Source organism: Amblyraja radiata, chromosome 8 (assembly GCF_010909765.2).
Source record: "Amblyraja radiata isolate CabotCenter1 chromosome 8, sAmbRad1.1.pri, whole genome shotgun sequence".
NCBI classification, from domain to species: Eukaryota; Metazoa; Chordata; class Chondrichthyes; order Rajiformes; family Rajidae; genus Amblyraja; species Amblyraja radiata.
In genome coordinates this window covers 60605229-60621546 of record NC_045963.1, presented here as the reverse complement: position 1 = coordinate 60621546, position 16318 = coordinate 60605229, and the positions used below count along the sequence as shown (strand labels likewise).

Sequence of the window (16318 nt, the reverse complement as noted above, 5' to 3'; positions counted from 1 at the left end):
AATGAGTTATATTTGAATAAATATTTATTATACATTCAAGATTGTTTTTACAATGTTGAAGGCAGTGTATAATGAATATAAAAGTGACATTTTAAAATGGGTTCAAAAATAGTTTGGATGGAGTACCACTGGCTAACATAATTAAATTAATTTTGTCATAGCTTCATGGAGTCATATGGCGAAAACAGGCCCTTCATCCCAACTCATCAGCATTGATTAAGTACATATAATGATAAAAAATACATTATAAATCATAATGTATAAGTGTACTACAATACATTTCATGAAAATAAAGCAATGTTCCTTTTATCAATATATTGAACCCACAGATGCAGCAAGAATAATCACATTGTGATTATCCTAAGAGCAATGCAGTTATATTTTCTCAAGAAGGTAGCTGTAATATAGAAATAGAGAGTAGGAGCAGGAATAGACTGTTCAATACAATATGGCTGATTCTCTACCATATTCCCATTCCCTTCATTGACCACATTTTGTTTTTATGACCAAAGTGGATAACTTCACTTTTGTCTATGATACATTGCATCCGCCACCTATTTGCCCACTCACTCAACTTGTTCACTTTGCCTTAAAGACTTCACATTCGCCCCTCCTCTCATCACAGTTTTGTGTTGTCAGCTAACTTAAAAATATACTGCATTCCACACCCTCATGTAAGTCATTATTATATGTTGTAAATAATTGGGGCCCAAGCACCAAACCCTTCATTAATCTCTGCCTGCCACCCTGAAAAATTCACACTCCCCTGTTTGAAAACCAATTTTTAATCCTTATCAGAATATTGCTCCAAATTCTGTGGATTTTAATTTTGCACAATAATGTCTAATGTAGGACTGCATAAAAGGCTTTCTGACAATCCAAATGCACTACCTGTATATCTTATCTATTGTACCAGCTAATTCCTCAATGAAACTCTTGCTGATTTCTCATGATTTTCTTTTTGTAAATCCATCTTGACTTTGTTTAATCCCATTGATATTTTCCATCATTTCTCCCACAGTGATTATCAAACATTGGTCGGCTCTATAACTACTTCCCTTGCTTGTAAAATTTGATTAATATACATTCTACATGAATGGAAGCAATACCAATTGGCATATTTGCAGTTTTTATTGTTCCATTTACAGTTACACATTTAATCTATTTTACTTTAATTGAGTTGAAAAAAACAGAGAAAATTGAATGTGTTCAATGTTCATTTGAGAACTTCTGAAGTTCTTATCTTCTTTCATTGCACTTTAACTGCAGTTACTTTCCAGTTCTCTGCATACATATTTTAATATGTGTATTGCTGATGCAAAAATGAGCCTGACTATTTTTGCATTCATGATCATTAGTCGTATTGATTTATCTATAAAGCTCAATCTGAATAATGCATAATTTGTGGTTTTGCCTCAAATATCAATTTTGGAGATTTATATTGAGGAGGATTTCCATCCCGCTCCACCCGTTTCTCCTCACATTTTACTTCTGCAACTAGAACTGTGTGCCTGCTTACTCTATTTTGCCCATTTAAAGCAGGAGCCTTAACAAGCATGGAGGAAACATGCAAATGGATTCTTCTAGAAATCGACCAAGAGTCATTGCTTGGTACAAAGCCAACACCTGTGTGGATTTTCATGACATCTACAAAAAGAGAAATTGAATTATGTCCAGACCCATGCAAGCACTCAACAAATTTAAATAAACAATTTTTTGCAACCCTCGCCTGTGTATTGTGGTCTTTGGCATGCCAGATATTTTTACAGTTTAATTTTTATCATTTTCTTTATTTATGTTGGTATTCACTATGCCTCACTGAAGTGGCTTGTATTACATTGTTACACAGGTAAAATGACAAAGATTTAAAAATATGTGCACTATTTTCAGTTTATTATTCTTTTACTTCATTATGAAACCTTGAACATTATTGTAAGGGTGTTAACTTGATATTTAATTTTCTGGTGTTGAAAGTATGATTTTCAATATCATCTCTCCATCAGACTTTTGTTTCAGTATCTTTACAACATTTGATTTGGTATTGGGTATAATAAGTGCATGAATTCTAAGGATCTTCAGAAACTTTGTGTTCTTTAAATAGTATAGGATACCATCTGATGCAGAGATTATTGCGCTTAATTCAACATAAAGTGACAAATGGTAATCCAGGTGTGTTTATACTAAGATTCAATCATATATATACATTTTAAGCCATAGAAAAAAACTTGGATTTCATGTTAATTTGCTTACTTGAAAATATTGCTAATTTTAGAATGCAGTTTTGTAGCTAATTTTTCTCCATTTGGAATATCGTATCAAGGAGAAATCAAACCTCATTCAAAAGTTGTGCCAAACTTTTTTTTTAAGAATAACCGATGTAAAGGTGGTAAACCACATGGAACCATAACATTGCTCAATTATGTCATTATAACAAAAAAAAGATGCATGAGTTCTCTGGCTTTTCCCCCTCAAACAAAATAAGTTTGGTCAAGCAACTGCCATGAGGCTATTGTCCCATTAAGCTGTTAACTTTTCTCTGTATATTATGCCAATGAACATAGAGAGCAATGTTTTATATGTTGACTTCAAAATATAACTGAAATAGTGAGATATTCAGAGCAAATGTCTGGAGAATAAGGAAAAATTATGGAAGGAAGAGGCAATCGGGTGACACTGGACTCGGTTCGAGACATACAATTGGTTGAATTGCTTCTGCTGCTAATTACTCCAGAGTGAAATAATGACATTTGTAAAAAACTATTGTCTTTCAACCCACTATGTGCAATTTCACCTCATTAATTTCTCCTGCGATGAAGTTTCTTTTGAGTTCAGAGATGTTTTTTATATAGTGGTACCTGAGGAAGGTCACAAAGGTGAGTATTGCTAGGAAACTTCACCCTGAGTTTAACTTTTACTGTATTCAATCATAAATTATGGGTTTTGTTTGTTTTGTCTCATTATTAAACAACTAGAAAATGAATTGCCCCTTAACATATAGATTCCCTTTGTAAAAGTGAGATTAAAAGTTTGATTGAAATTTTGTTCGTTCGACTAACTGTTTTCTAATGGCAACAGGGCTGCAGTGTACCACAACAGCAGCTGCGGATATCATGCTGCTTGTGGATGGCTCGTGGAGTATCGGGCGATTAAACTTCCGTCAGATCAGAAACTTCATCTCCAAGTTGATCCAAGTGTTCGAGATTGGTCCAAGAAGAGTACAGTTCGGTAAGTTTTCACTGTAAGAGATGGCCAGGCTTCAGTGTGACATGTTGTTTCATATTCCCAGTTTAAAAAAAATACTTATCACTGATATTTCTGCTTGTTAAGGACTGGCACAGTACAGTGGAGATCCAAGGACTGAGTGGAGACTTAATCAATACAAGAACAAGAAGAACTTACTGGACGCTGTGTCCAATTTACCTTACAAAGGTGGCAACACCCTAACAGGTAGGCTGTTTAATGTTATGTAGGAGAATAGGTCATACAGTTCCCCAAAATCTACTTAGCATTCAACTGGATTTGTAGCTACCGTATTTCCCAGCAATGAAGACGCACCCCCATTTTGAGTTGCTAAATTTTGAAAAAAGAATGGCGGGACATTGAATTTCTCACGTTCAAAAAAAATAATTGAAATTTAAATTAAGAAAGTAACAATTCAATTTGCCCAAGGCTTCCAGATCTCTGCCATTCTGAATGACTGAATCGGTGGGGGGTTGGGGGGTGACGGCAGGTGGAGAGATGGTGGGAAAAACGGGAGCACACCAGGACAAGTTGAATCAGTTGTGATCTTATTGAATGACAATACAAATTGAGGTTACTCGCGCTGACACAGGAGTAAGCTCCACCGCCCGCTGTCCTGTATCCATCGCCCGCTGATCTACTCTGCTCTATGATCTTTGCTCTTGAGCTGGTCCCTCACTGTCACTACATTGAAAGACACGGACTGGGCAGTGAATGCCTTGCAGTGTCACCCAGCGCAGCAAATGAGGCCATGTCCTACTCACGTTGGCAGTCGGAATATAAGGTTTTGCAGGAAGCGGCTGACATGAGCAAGGCCGGCGAGCGGCAGGAGAGGTGTTCAGATGGAGAGCACTGCCAGACGTGAGCGGGCAGGCAGAAGATGCTGAGGTGGCGGCTGGTTCCGCTGTCCGGTCCCGCGGCCGCTCGCAGCCACCCGAACTACTTCCCTCCCCGGCCCCCCCCCCCCCCCCCCAGTGGTGCTGTCCTTTTACAGCTGCTTCCCATCAGCTGCCAGCAATGAGGGATAGTCTTGGCTATCCCTATCCCTTGGCTATCGTTCTTGATGTTGCTGTACTGAGGAATAGCCAAGTCTATCTTTCTTGGCTAACAACCTAACCTTTGGCCACCAAGACGCAGGTAAATTTTTGTGCGCTATTTTTGGGTAAAAAAATAGCGTCTTCATTGCCGGGAAATACGGTAACCTGTGTCATAAATTAGGAATGTACCGAAGGAAACTTTTCTGCTTTAGTTGCCATTAATGAAAATATTGAACACTATTTAGATGCTACCAAGTTTTCCCCTGGTTCCCCCAATCTTCAGCCTGCCCCCATCCCTCCCGCAACCATAACACAACTGCGTTGCCTCTTCACCCAACCTCTGGACAGCCCTGTCCCTTGTCTCTCAAGTCAGTCTGATCCATGACCCCCCCCAGTGGCCCAAGCCATGCATCTGAATCAGATAATGACCTCCCAAAGGGCAGTAAGGATGCAATTATCTGGGGAGGAGAGTACACAATTATTGATTCCAGTACAATGGTTAAGTTCTCCAAGGAGACAAATTTTCCTCTAGCCACAGGCAAGATCCTGGTGGGCTGGAGAGCAGCTAAAGTTGTTCATTTGTTTAAGAAGGGAAATAGGTATAAGCTACAAATTATAGGCCGGTGAGCCTCAAGTCAGCGGTACGGAACCTATTGGAGAGGATTCTTAAGGATAGAATTGATTCAAATTTGAAAATAATGGGCTAATTAGGGACTGTCAGTATGGCTTTATCATGGGCAGGATATCCTACAAATATGATTGAGTTTTTTGAGGTGACAAAGTGATTGATGAGGGTAGAGCTGTAAATGTTGTCTACTTGGACTTTAGTAAAGCATTTGACACAATCTGCCATAGTAGGCTCATCCAGAAGATTAAGATACATGGGATCCATGGTGATGGTAGTTTGGATTCAGAACTGGTTTACTCATAAAAGAAGGAGGGTAGAATGAGATTGGAGCATGTAGACAACCTTTCTGCTTGTGCGATCCCGGATTGTGGGTGATTCTATTTGGATGAGTTCTCTACTGAATCTGCATACAATTTTAGACTCCATATATTGGGTGGGTTGGCTGGTTATCAAATGCTTTGGAGTAGGAACAAGCGCTTTCATTTTGATCCTTGTCTATTATCAATTTAATTCTCAATAAAATTGTCTGAGATAATTTGTATTTTCTGTTACTCCTTCTCACCGTTATTTAAAGGCATGGCTCTCAACTACATATTGCAAAACAACTTCAAGGCTGATGCAGGTGCTCGACCAAATGCACGCAAGATTGGCATTCTCATTACTGATGGCAAATCTCAAGACGACGTTATCCGTCCTTCTGATACTCTGCGCAACATTGGAGTGGAACTTTACGCTGTTGGTACGTTAACTTGTCAAGTAACGCAGAACCACAGAGAAAGGGCCAGAAAATAAATTGGACATTCTAGGCATATTAAGCCACGCAGAATATATAACAGGTCAACCATCTCTGAGTTCAACAATCAATATGATACTCTTCTCACCAGACCAATTCCAATTTTATGCCACTGATTACGTCAATCTGACACTTTAATTCCATATTTTTTGCAATCTGAATTAAATTCTCTAGCTGCTTGAACTTAAACTCATTTTCTTGATTGTGTGTCCAATAACATAGCTATTAAATTTTCACACAATTAAGTTAAACCTTAGAATTTTAGATATAACTTTACTATTATTGGTGGGTAACAGAATCTGCCCATCAACCCATAATCCCAGCTAACAGTATTTCTGAGGGATAGGCTGGGGGAGACTGTGTGGAAGTGAAGACAAACTATGAGAAGATACAGGATGCAACGGGGAGAGTGTCTGTAGAGAATTCCAGTTTGAGGGCAGTTTGGAGAAATAACACAGTCGGCCTGTAACATAGACAAGATGAAAGATGGATTAACAGGAACTGCAGTGGTACAAGGAAGGGAAAGACAACAGAATGGCTTTCAGTCAGCAATGATGATTTTGAAGTCAGTGTGCAGGACTTATCAGTACTTGCTGTTTTTTTCTGATTCTGATGTATTTTCTAGGTATTAAGAATGCTGATGAAGCTGAATTGAGACAGGTTGCAACAGATCCAGACAATATCCACATGTACAACGTGGCTGATTTTGCATTGCTGGTCGATATTGTTGAGGACCTCAGCATAAACCTCTGCAACAGTGTGAAAGGACCAAGTATGAAATATCTTTCAATCGTTTATTTAATAGGCTTTGTGCATGGCAGTAATATCAAAGGATCTTTTGACTATATCTTAATAGCTTAGCTTTTTTTTTTCAATTTTTGAATGTTTATCCATCTATCTTCTGAAAGTTTGCATTGAAACTGTTTCCATTACCCTCGCAGAGAAAACATTCAAGATCATAATAACTTTTTGCTTTGAATTATATTGTCTTCCATCTCCCATTGCTTTTCAAATATATCAAATGGGGCAGGGTGACAGTGGTGTAGTTGGTCGAAACCAGGGTTTAATCCTGACCTTGGGTGCTGTTTACGTGGAGTTTTTACATTCTCTCTGTGACCGCATAGATTTCCTCTTGATGCTCTGGCTTCCTCTCACATCCCAAGGACATGCAGGGTTGCAGGTGAATTTCCCTCTGTAAAATGCCCCTAGTGTGTAGGGAATGGATATGAAAGTGGGATAACATAGTAATAGTGTGAAGGAGTGAACAATGGTCATCATGGACTTGTTTGGCCGAAAGGCCTGATTCATGCTGTTTCTTTCAATCAATTCAATCAATATCAGCTTCCCAATACTCACAACTAAGTTGTATAAACAAACCAACACTACCAATGAGTCAGAGAATTATGGTGATAATTTCTGTAGTATTCCCTAATTGACATTTCCACTACCTACATGGTTTAATTTCCGAAGATGAAGTCAAGTACTGTCCCTTCTCTTGTACGACTACCATTCCATTTTATCAAAACCCCATATAAATTGGACACCCCCATTAAAAGTCAGGATTATTGTCCTTGGGGAAAGATAATAATTCTAATGTTGCCAGTTTCTTCAACTAACTGATTCACAACACCCCTGTTACTGTACATACAATTTACTTGGATTTTCACCCATGTGAAAATGATGTTCCTCTCTATCTTGAGGACTGTGTGTGTGTGCAGTGTGCATTTCCAAATCTCCATATTGGATTGAGGAGATGAAATGGAAGTGAAATGTAGCATTACCCATGCAAGTCGCCGGTTCACTGAGACTTTCATTCTACGTAATCTTCTATTGCAATATTTGCCTTCACCCTTTGCCTTAGTTATAGTCGTTTGTGCAACATCTAAATGAAGATTAAAATAATAATGGTGAATCAGGAGGTTAAGTGCCACAAAGGCTGAATTGGTATTGAGAAGATATGGATGCCCAGTTAATTCAGAAGGAACAAATAAAGCAAACATTCCCCTGGATGGAGACATATATTTTTAATTTCATACTTCCGAAGGGAAATGCAGAAATAAATTCAATTAATTTGGCATTTATCGCAGCTCCAGGGCAACAACAACACATTTTCATTTATGAATTAGTCAGTATTGAAATGTCTTGAAAGTGGCAATCAAGTTCTCAAGAGCAGAATCAGATAATCTGCTTTACTTGATGAATAACTCTTTCCCTGGCCATTATAAAGAATGCATCTGAAAATGCCTTGGGAACTTTAATAAGACCTGAGGGAGCTGATGGGGTTTTCAGTTCAATGACTCATTTGAAACATTGCTTAGTGCATTCTCCTTTCAGTGCTACATTGTGATGCCAACCCAGATTATAGAGTCCTACAGAACAGAAACAGGCCCTTTGGCCCCTCATGTCTGCACCGTACATTGAGTACCCAATATACCAATCATATCTCATTCTCTAGACTTTCCCATTAACTTCCCACAGATTCTATCACTCAGTTGCATACTAAAAGCAATTTACAGTGACTAATAAACCAACCATGTCTTTGGAATGCAGATGGAAACTATGGAAGCTAACGTGTACATATGGGCAAATTTCCCACCGCAGTCAAGGTCATGATTCAACCCCTGTCGTTGGAGCTGCAAGGCAGCACCTCTACCAGCTCTGCCACTAGTGTGCCCTGTGCTGGGCTTCTTCCTCAAGTGGAACGATGCCAATGGAGAGAATGCTGTTTTTTAAAGATTTTTTTTGCTTCTGTCTTTATGCGATGATCTCATTGGATATTAATGCTGACGAAATGTCTTCAAAAACAGAAGCTGCAGTCTGCCATATTTTATCCTGACTGACATCCATAAAAAAAATATCTGTGTTGCATTTAGAAGCTTTTAAGCCTGTTATCCGTGCCATATCTGCATCTTCATGGATTAAAGTCCAGCTTCTGAGAGGAACATTGTTGAATTATCTGATGGGAAAGCAGAATCTTGTTACTTCACGATTTCCATGGCAGGATTTACTGCTCGTCTTAAGTTACCTGTATTAAAAGCAGTTTGCAGACTGGACTACATCAGAATCCCTGTGTGAGCACAGAGTGCTGGTTTCCTCTGGGGAAACCAAAGGGGGAGGTGGGTGGAGGAGGGGAAAGAAAGTGGGCGGGTGCCAGAACCTGCACCTGTGCTCTTCAAGTGGGGCTCCATTTTTTTTTTTACAGAAGCCAATTCATTGGCTTCCTGCTTCTGTTCAATTTCAAGTCTTAAATCACAGCCTAAGAGGCCAGAACAGGCTGCCAGCTAGCTAAGTGTTCCGAGCTGCAGTTTGAATGTTAGATAATTCTGGACTTCAGTGGAAATTGGAAACACATTGGAGACCCAATGTACATTTGACTCCTGCACAGGGTTGATATTGAGAGGATGTTTCCGCTTGTGGAACCTGAGATCACGTTAAAAATATAGTATTCACCCAGTCCAGACAACAATGAGTTTACATGCTTCCTCTTGGGGTTTGTGCGGTTTTCGACCTCGTTTCCTTAAAGGTTGGAGGAAATGGGAGTCTTTAAATATTTTGATGGCGGAGGTTGATGGATCCTTGATAAGCATGGAGGTGAAGGAATGTAGAGTTCTGATTGCACTCATATCAGCCATAAAGATTGAAGGGTGGAAGCAGGCTCAAGGGGACAAATGGCTTCTTCCTGTTCATAATTTCCATTGGGCCCATGGACATTCAGTAAAAGGATACATGATGTATCAGGCCCTTCAGCTTCACATCAGTCAAATTAGGATCACTGTCATTCATTTAACAGGCATGGTTACAGGCATAATGTTCTGTATATATTATTCTATTTTGCTCTATATTCAAGCTATTAGAGTCATGGAATCATAGAGTCACACAGCACAGAAACAGGCCTTTTGGCCGAACTCATCCATTGCAAACAGGTTTCACAGCTGACCTGGTCCTATCTGTCTGTATTTGGCCCCTATCGCTCTAAATCTCTCGACATGTACCTATCTAAATATTGAGTCATATGTTGTCTCAAATTTATTGACATATGACCAGGGCAATGTTACCATGAGGAGCTTAGGAGCTGCGTGGTTACAAAAGGCTAGTTTAGCCCTGGGGCTGATGTAGATGGAAGTTGAGGTGGGAGAGGACAATATTGACATTCTATTTCACCATATCATGAAAAGAGAGAAGGGCTTGGAAAAACTGATGAAAGCTGCTGGATTTTTTCCTGAGAATGCTTGGTGTACTAATGTAGAGTGGGCAGTGCACTGCTGATTCCACATATTGTGTCGACCATGATAGTAATTAGCATTGACATATGGCAATATTGTGGGAACTGGTCCATTCTCCAACGATGATGTTCATCACTTCAAAGAGCAGAAGGAGAAATATGCAAAGTGAAAATGAGAGCTGCCTCTAAAGAGGGACTGAAAATTTGCATCATACAATTTGCAAAATGCTTGAGAAAATCACAAAGAATTTCCCATGATTCGATGTCTGTACCGGAATGAACTACAAAGAGGGTTTGAAAGACCCAAGCTCCATAAATCTAGAGATATATTTAAGGAGCTATCCCAATATGTTAGTAATAAACCCAGCATATTCTTTTGACCAAGATCATCAGTGTGAAAAATATATTTAAAATAAAATCTTGGAAATTATGTCATAATTGAATGGGTGTTGGTGATAAAGTTCATTTTCATCGATGTGGTAACTGGTAAGGATATTGTTTAATATCCATTCAAACCCTTAGCAAGATGGAAGTGAACATTCACTTTGAACTGTTTGAGTAACAAGGTAGTTCCATGGGGTTTTGCCCAGGGATCTCCAATGATTTGTCTGGGTGACAACATAAGAATACTGATACATTATAAGTTGGATGGTGCATAATTAGGAGGAGAACTCGCAGGTGACGATGTTCCATAACCTACCGCTGTCGTCCTTCCTAATGTTGCATGTCCAGAAGTGCTATTGTGATTGTTTGGCAAGCAGAGGCAATTTTTGGAAGGATCCATCAATAGAGCAAGGAAATCCATGAGGTAGGTAGAATGGCAGTACTGGAGCATGTCTGACACGTGTTAATATCTAATGTTTTAGGTAGCGTGGATCCACCCAGAAACCTGGTGACTTCTGAGGCAACCCATGATTCCTTCCGTGTAACATGGGATCACTCCGACTCAAGTGTGGATAGATACAGAGTGGAATACTACCCAGTGAGTGGAGGCGAAACTGAAGAGGTGAGTGGCTTCCTTCCACGCACATTGTGTGGGTTTTATAGCATAATAATTAACTTACCTGACCAGTAACTAAAGGACTGGGTTATTAATATGACATACTTAACTTGAATCCCGCCAAAGTAACTGAAATTTAAACAACAGAATGGCAACAGGAAAGGCAATTGTGCTATGTACAAAACAGAGATGTGCGAACACTATTGTGTATGCAACCAGTGAACACTGAATATATATAGACCAATACTGAAAATGTAAAGAACTTTGCACTGTTTTCTTCTATTATATATATATATATATATATTTCAAAACAAATTTTGTTCATAAATAAATAAATAAAGAATTAATATAAATGCAAGGAAAAATGCTGCTGGTCAGTATGAACCACACTGCAGTGAGGAGGGCTCAGATTTTGGGTGGTAATATAAATAAAATTGTTGTTGTTGGCTGATGGCAATCCGCAAAACTGGCAGCAACGTCCGTGCTTCTATGTGTGCAGATGTTCCAGATGCATCTACTGTCTGCATATGTAAAACCATCAGCATTTGAGTGGGAGTTCAGAGATGATGTGCTTGTAGTGTGGAATCAGGTTGGACTGAGTGCCAGAGCAGTAATTCAAGGGGATTTGCTGTGATTTGCTGTTAAGGTCAATCGATGTTAATTATTTTAGTGTTTCTGAATTTTAGGAATAATATTTCAACACATTCAATGGTTTCATTTGAACCAAGAGCTGTGGCCTGAATGGAACACTCGATATTTGTGTGGCTTATAGGATGGTGTTATACTGCAGCCCTCACCTGCTGACACACTATGACTTTTGAACCTTCTAAAGAGTGCTCTAATCTCATACTTTCATCTTATATTTTGTTATGATGGCCATTTGGTCCATTATGTCTGTGCCTGCTTTCAGAGCTATCACATCAATCCCATTCTTGCCCATTATTTCCATGTAACCTACTCATTCGGGGTCATCTGCAGTGGCCAGTTATCTAGCAACCTCTCTGGGCTACGGGAGGAAAATCATAATTGCAAGGAAGAATTCATGTGGGCATAGGGAAAATGCCCAATTTACACATGGATCGATCTGTGCATTAGTTGAATCACCCACAACACTACCATGTCTCAATTTAGGGTAGGAGAACTGCTATCACGCTTCATCAGAGGGCAGAGGTGAATGCAGGCAACTAGCGACTGCAAGTTCTGGACCTCTTGGACAATTGCTATCCTGGGATTATTAAGAATGGGACTGGGATTAGATCTGCATGGCCAAACAAATTGAAATTATGAATTGGGTTAAATGAAATGGGTATTTAATGCAGTGATGCTCACATCCTTTAGCAAGTAAATAAATATCTGTCCATTAAACACATCTATTTCAAGAGTTAAGGAAATAAACATAAAATTGGATTTCGACAGGCAATTGGCATCAGTTGAAGGCAATGAAAGTTTAACAAATAAGAGGTCATGCTTGGATCAGTTGTGGATTAAAATGTTTTTTTTAACATTTATATTCCTTTGTGTGCATGCCTAGAGTTAAAACGAGGAAAAGGGTAATAATTTGAAATTTGTAACAATATTTCAGTCTCAAATACTAGCGAGCGTTATGGAAGTTGGGTCTACAGACCGAGTAATGCATGTTGAGAGTCTATGCTGGGATATAGATGTAGAAGTTCCATATTCCCCGCTGGATAAATTACCAGGCAACACTCATTACCAAGTCTCCCCTCATTTTCAACAACACTCCTCCAGGCAATATTCTGCTCTTAGGACCATTGCAGTAGGAAAGTTCCTCTATGGTGTGTCCAAAATGCATATTCTGCTTCAACTCACTGGGCTATTGAGTGATCTGTTTTGATATTGTAATTTACAATCCAGATCATCTCCATTTTCTATCACAATTAAATGCTGAAGTTAATGGGATTTTCAAATCAAAAGAAATGCAGGTTGGAAGTCTGAAATAAAACCAGAAGAGTGCTGGAAAAACTCAGCAGGTTGGGCAGCATCAATGGGGAGAGAAAAAGAGTTAACGTTTCAGGTCGACGACCCTTCATTAAAACGCTGCCTGAGTGTTGAACTTTGCCAGCTTATTCTATTTTTATTATTAATGCAACTGGAAGTGTGAGCAAAGTGGAACCAACTCGAATACTTGTAGTGGGAAATTACAAAGAAATAAAAATGAGCATAATAGAAGTTGTAGTGGGCCATCTGGTTCCTTCAGCCGTTAACGCCATTCAATAAAATCCATGGTTGGCTGGAGTTCATTTTACTGCCTAATCCCCATTGTTCATGATCCCTTGTGGTTTAAAAATCTACTTAAGCCTTAAATATATACTGAGTATTCCGGCATCCAATTCTCTAAGCTAGAGAAAATTTACAACCATCCATGAGAGGAAAGCTCATATCTTGAGTCTATGCTACCTAGTCCCAGATACTCTCCCACTTGAAATAACTTCTTACATCTCCCTTATCAAGTTGTGTCAGATTTTATATTTCACTCAGATAATTTAGCATCACAATTGTCCTAATTTTATTTTATTTGTCACCTTTTTGATCACTCAACCTGTCCATTTAATTTGCAGACATTTTGAGTCCACATCGCAATTTCGAGATGATGTAAGGTCTGAGATCCACCACCCGCGGTACACAGAGTATTGATTGAATTCATACATTTCCTCATAAATTCCTCATAATTCCTCATACGTTTCCTCATTCTGTTCCATTCTGTTTGTAGTTTGTTTGTTTTTTGCACAATGTCCGCGAGCATTGCCACTTTTCATTTCACTGTATATCTCATATGTGTATGTGACGAATAAACTTGACTTGACTTGAAAAGAACTTCTGCAAATGCTCTGCAGACTATTAATCACATTATGATATTATTATGATAATAGGCTAAGTATTCAGTTCATGATGCAACAGTTCTACCCCATATGAGTTTTCACCATTATTAAGCTCCTTTCCTCATAGCACTCTCCCATCCACGTTATATTGCAGCAGAGATAGAGCATATGCAGTCAATAATGTTTTATTTGTCATTTGCGCCAGATATGAACTGGAACAATGAAATTATGTGCCTTTCAGAGACTTGGGCTGTGGGAACCAAAGGTCAATACCAACACAAACAACATTTGTCCAAAGGCCCTTTGCTGTAATCAAGCATAATCATTTTTATGTGGCAGTAGCTATCAGATAACAACATAAATAATTCATTGCAGCTGGGGGTTGGAGAGATAAACTGGAAGTTCCCTCCATTGCTCAGAAGCATTGAGAGAAATGTCTGTGGAGCTTTCAGGAAATGAACCTTTTGGGCAGCTTCTTTAGTAGTCAACTCCAAACTGCCTAACATCAATAAATAACACATTAGCACAATCTTTTGAAATTTCTTTCAAGGCACTAATCCACATTTCAAATAGTTTCATTAAAAAAAAACTGCAGACACAAGAATTCCATGCAGATGTATTGGTTATTAATATCATGTTAGACAAATTCAAAAAAGTAGCTCTGTGTGGAATGGGCTTGATGAATTATACAGCCTTTATCCTGTCTATGCATTGGTCGGGCTCTTTTGTTTTTCCATTTGTACAGTGATGTGGCAACATGCTTTTTTAGGTTCTAGTTAGTGGAAGAACCAAGACTACGGTGTTAATGAATCTGCAACCTGACACGGAATACGTGGTTAAAGTGTACGGATTGTTGGAAGGTGAAGTCAGTGAACCACTTGAGGGAGCTGAGATGACATGTGAGTCAACTACTTTATTCCTTCTTTTATTCCCATGGAGTATAGACCCAAACTATACAATCTATCTGTACATAACTAAAACTCTGATCTTGCGCGTTTTTTCTATTTGCGCATGAACGGTACGTGACAGCACTACGATGTTTTGCCTGGTTACTCACCGTTCTTCTGTGCTGCGAGTGCAACAAGCTTTGTTCTGATCGGTGGTGTATTGTAAAAGTTATCGAGGCTTAAAAATCTTAAAAATGGAGTTTGAGTAACACACACACACACACACACACACACGTGCGCGATGCAAACTGGTTCAATCGTCAAGTCAACGGGATCTAAACCACTGCTAACAATGAATTACCTGTGGAGGAAGGAACTGCAGATGCTGCTTTTTATGGATGGAGGGTGGGAGGGAGTTACTGAGGATTGGTGAAAGGAGAGGGAGAGGTGGGGAGGGTAGGAGGAGAGGGGAAAGATCCTGAGGATGGAGGGTGGGGGAGATTGAGGGAGGGGAAGAGGTAGAGAGGGGGAAAGTGGGGGAGGTGAGGAGACTGGGGGAGGAGGGGGAAAAGAGGGAGAGGAGGGGGGGGAGTGGGGAAGGTAGGGAGAGGGGAATAGAGGGAGAGGAGGGCAGTGGGGAAGATCAGGGATCGTGGGGGGATAGGGGAGGTGAGGAGTGGAGGATAGAGGGATAGGATGGGGGAGGGGAGAAGTGTTATTGAGGGAGGGAGGGAGGGAGTGACTGAGGGTAGACGAAAGGAGAGGGAGGGAGAGGTGAGGGAAGGATTGGGGAGGGGAAGTAGAGAGTGGAAAGAAGAGGGAGGGTGAAGAGGAGGGGGAAGAATTCCTGGGCGATAAGGGGAAATGAGCCGTGCTTGCTCAGTTGGGGGCTATGCGTGAGTGGTGCAATATTGTGTTGGGGGGGTGGGTTGCATTGGGGGAACGGGTGAGTGGTGGAATATTGCATTGGGGAACGGGTCCCACTTAGTCTAAAGTTTTCTTATAAGAGAGTTCCTTCCTTCCACGGGAAAGTAATCTAATGACCATTCTTTGAACTGTCTCCTAAGTAGTTATAACCGTTCTTTAATAAAATAAAATTGCACTCCAGGTATGATCTCACCAATTCATTGCACAGTTGCTATTATGCTTCGTTTTTCTTGTAATGAAGGCCAATGTTCCATGTACCTTCCAAATTAGCCCCTGTTATCTGTCTGCCAATTTTCTGCATATTTGGTGCCAGGATCATTGCACCTCTTTGAATACCAACACTTAAAAACTTTGCACTGCCTAATTAATGTTCTGCTTTTAGGATGTTCCTTCCAAATCCAATCTCACATTCTGGCATAATTTTGGTACTTCATACATTTACATTCCTTTACAGACTATCTATTTCCAGCACACACTTTTTTGAGTCATCTGCAGGGCTTACCAGGCAGTGGTGGTGAATAACCTTTCAGGAATGAGCATATTTACTCACTCTCCAAACAACTCTCTTGTCTGCCTTTTAATAGTCGATGCAAATACATTATTAAAGTTATTGTTTTTTTGGTCATGAGAGCTGTTAGATGTTCAACTCAACACCTTCATAAGATGTTCAGTGCATGGATCAACAGCCAAGGACATTGCTTGTCTCGTCAATTCAGTCATGGAGTCTTAGTCATGCAGCATGGA

The 16318-nt window shown here is 39.7% G+C and overlaps 1 protein-coding gene across 3 annotated transcripts in view; it reads left to right on the top strand.

Annotated features, from left to right (window-relative positions):
* The window catches only part of col12a1 (collagen type XII alpha 1 chain), a 235328-nt gene that overhangs the window by 81814 nt on the left and 137196 nt on the right, over positions 1-16318 (top strand). For all 3 annotated transcript variants that reach the window (XM_033026046.1, XM_033026047.1, XM_033026048.1), the window contains 6 exons: positions 3076-3225; positions 3328-3447; positions 5480-5644; positions 6324-6470; positions 10787-10926; positions 14530-14659. In XM_033026046.1, coding sequence (XP_032881937.1) covers positions 3076-3225; positions 3328-3447; positions 5480-5644; positions 6324-6470; positions 10787-10926; positions 14530-14659 — 852 coding nt within the window. The remainder of the gene's footprint in view (positions 1-3075; positions 3226-3327; positions 3448-5479; positions 5645-6323; positions 6471-10786; positions 10927-14529; positions 14660-16318) is intronic.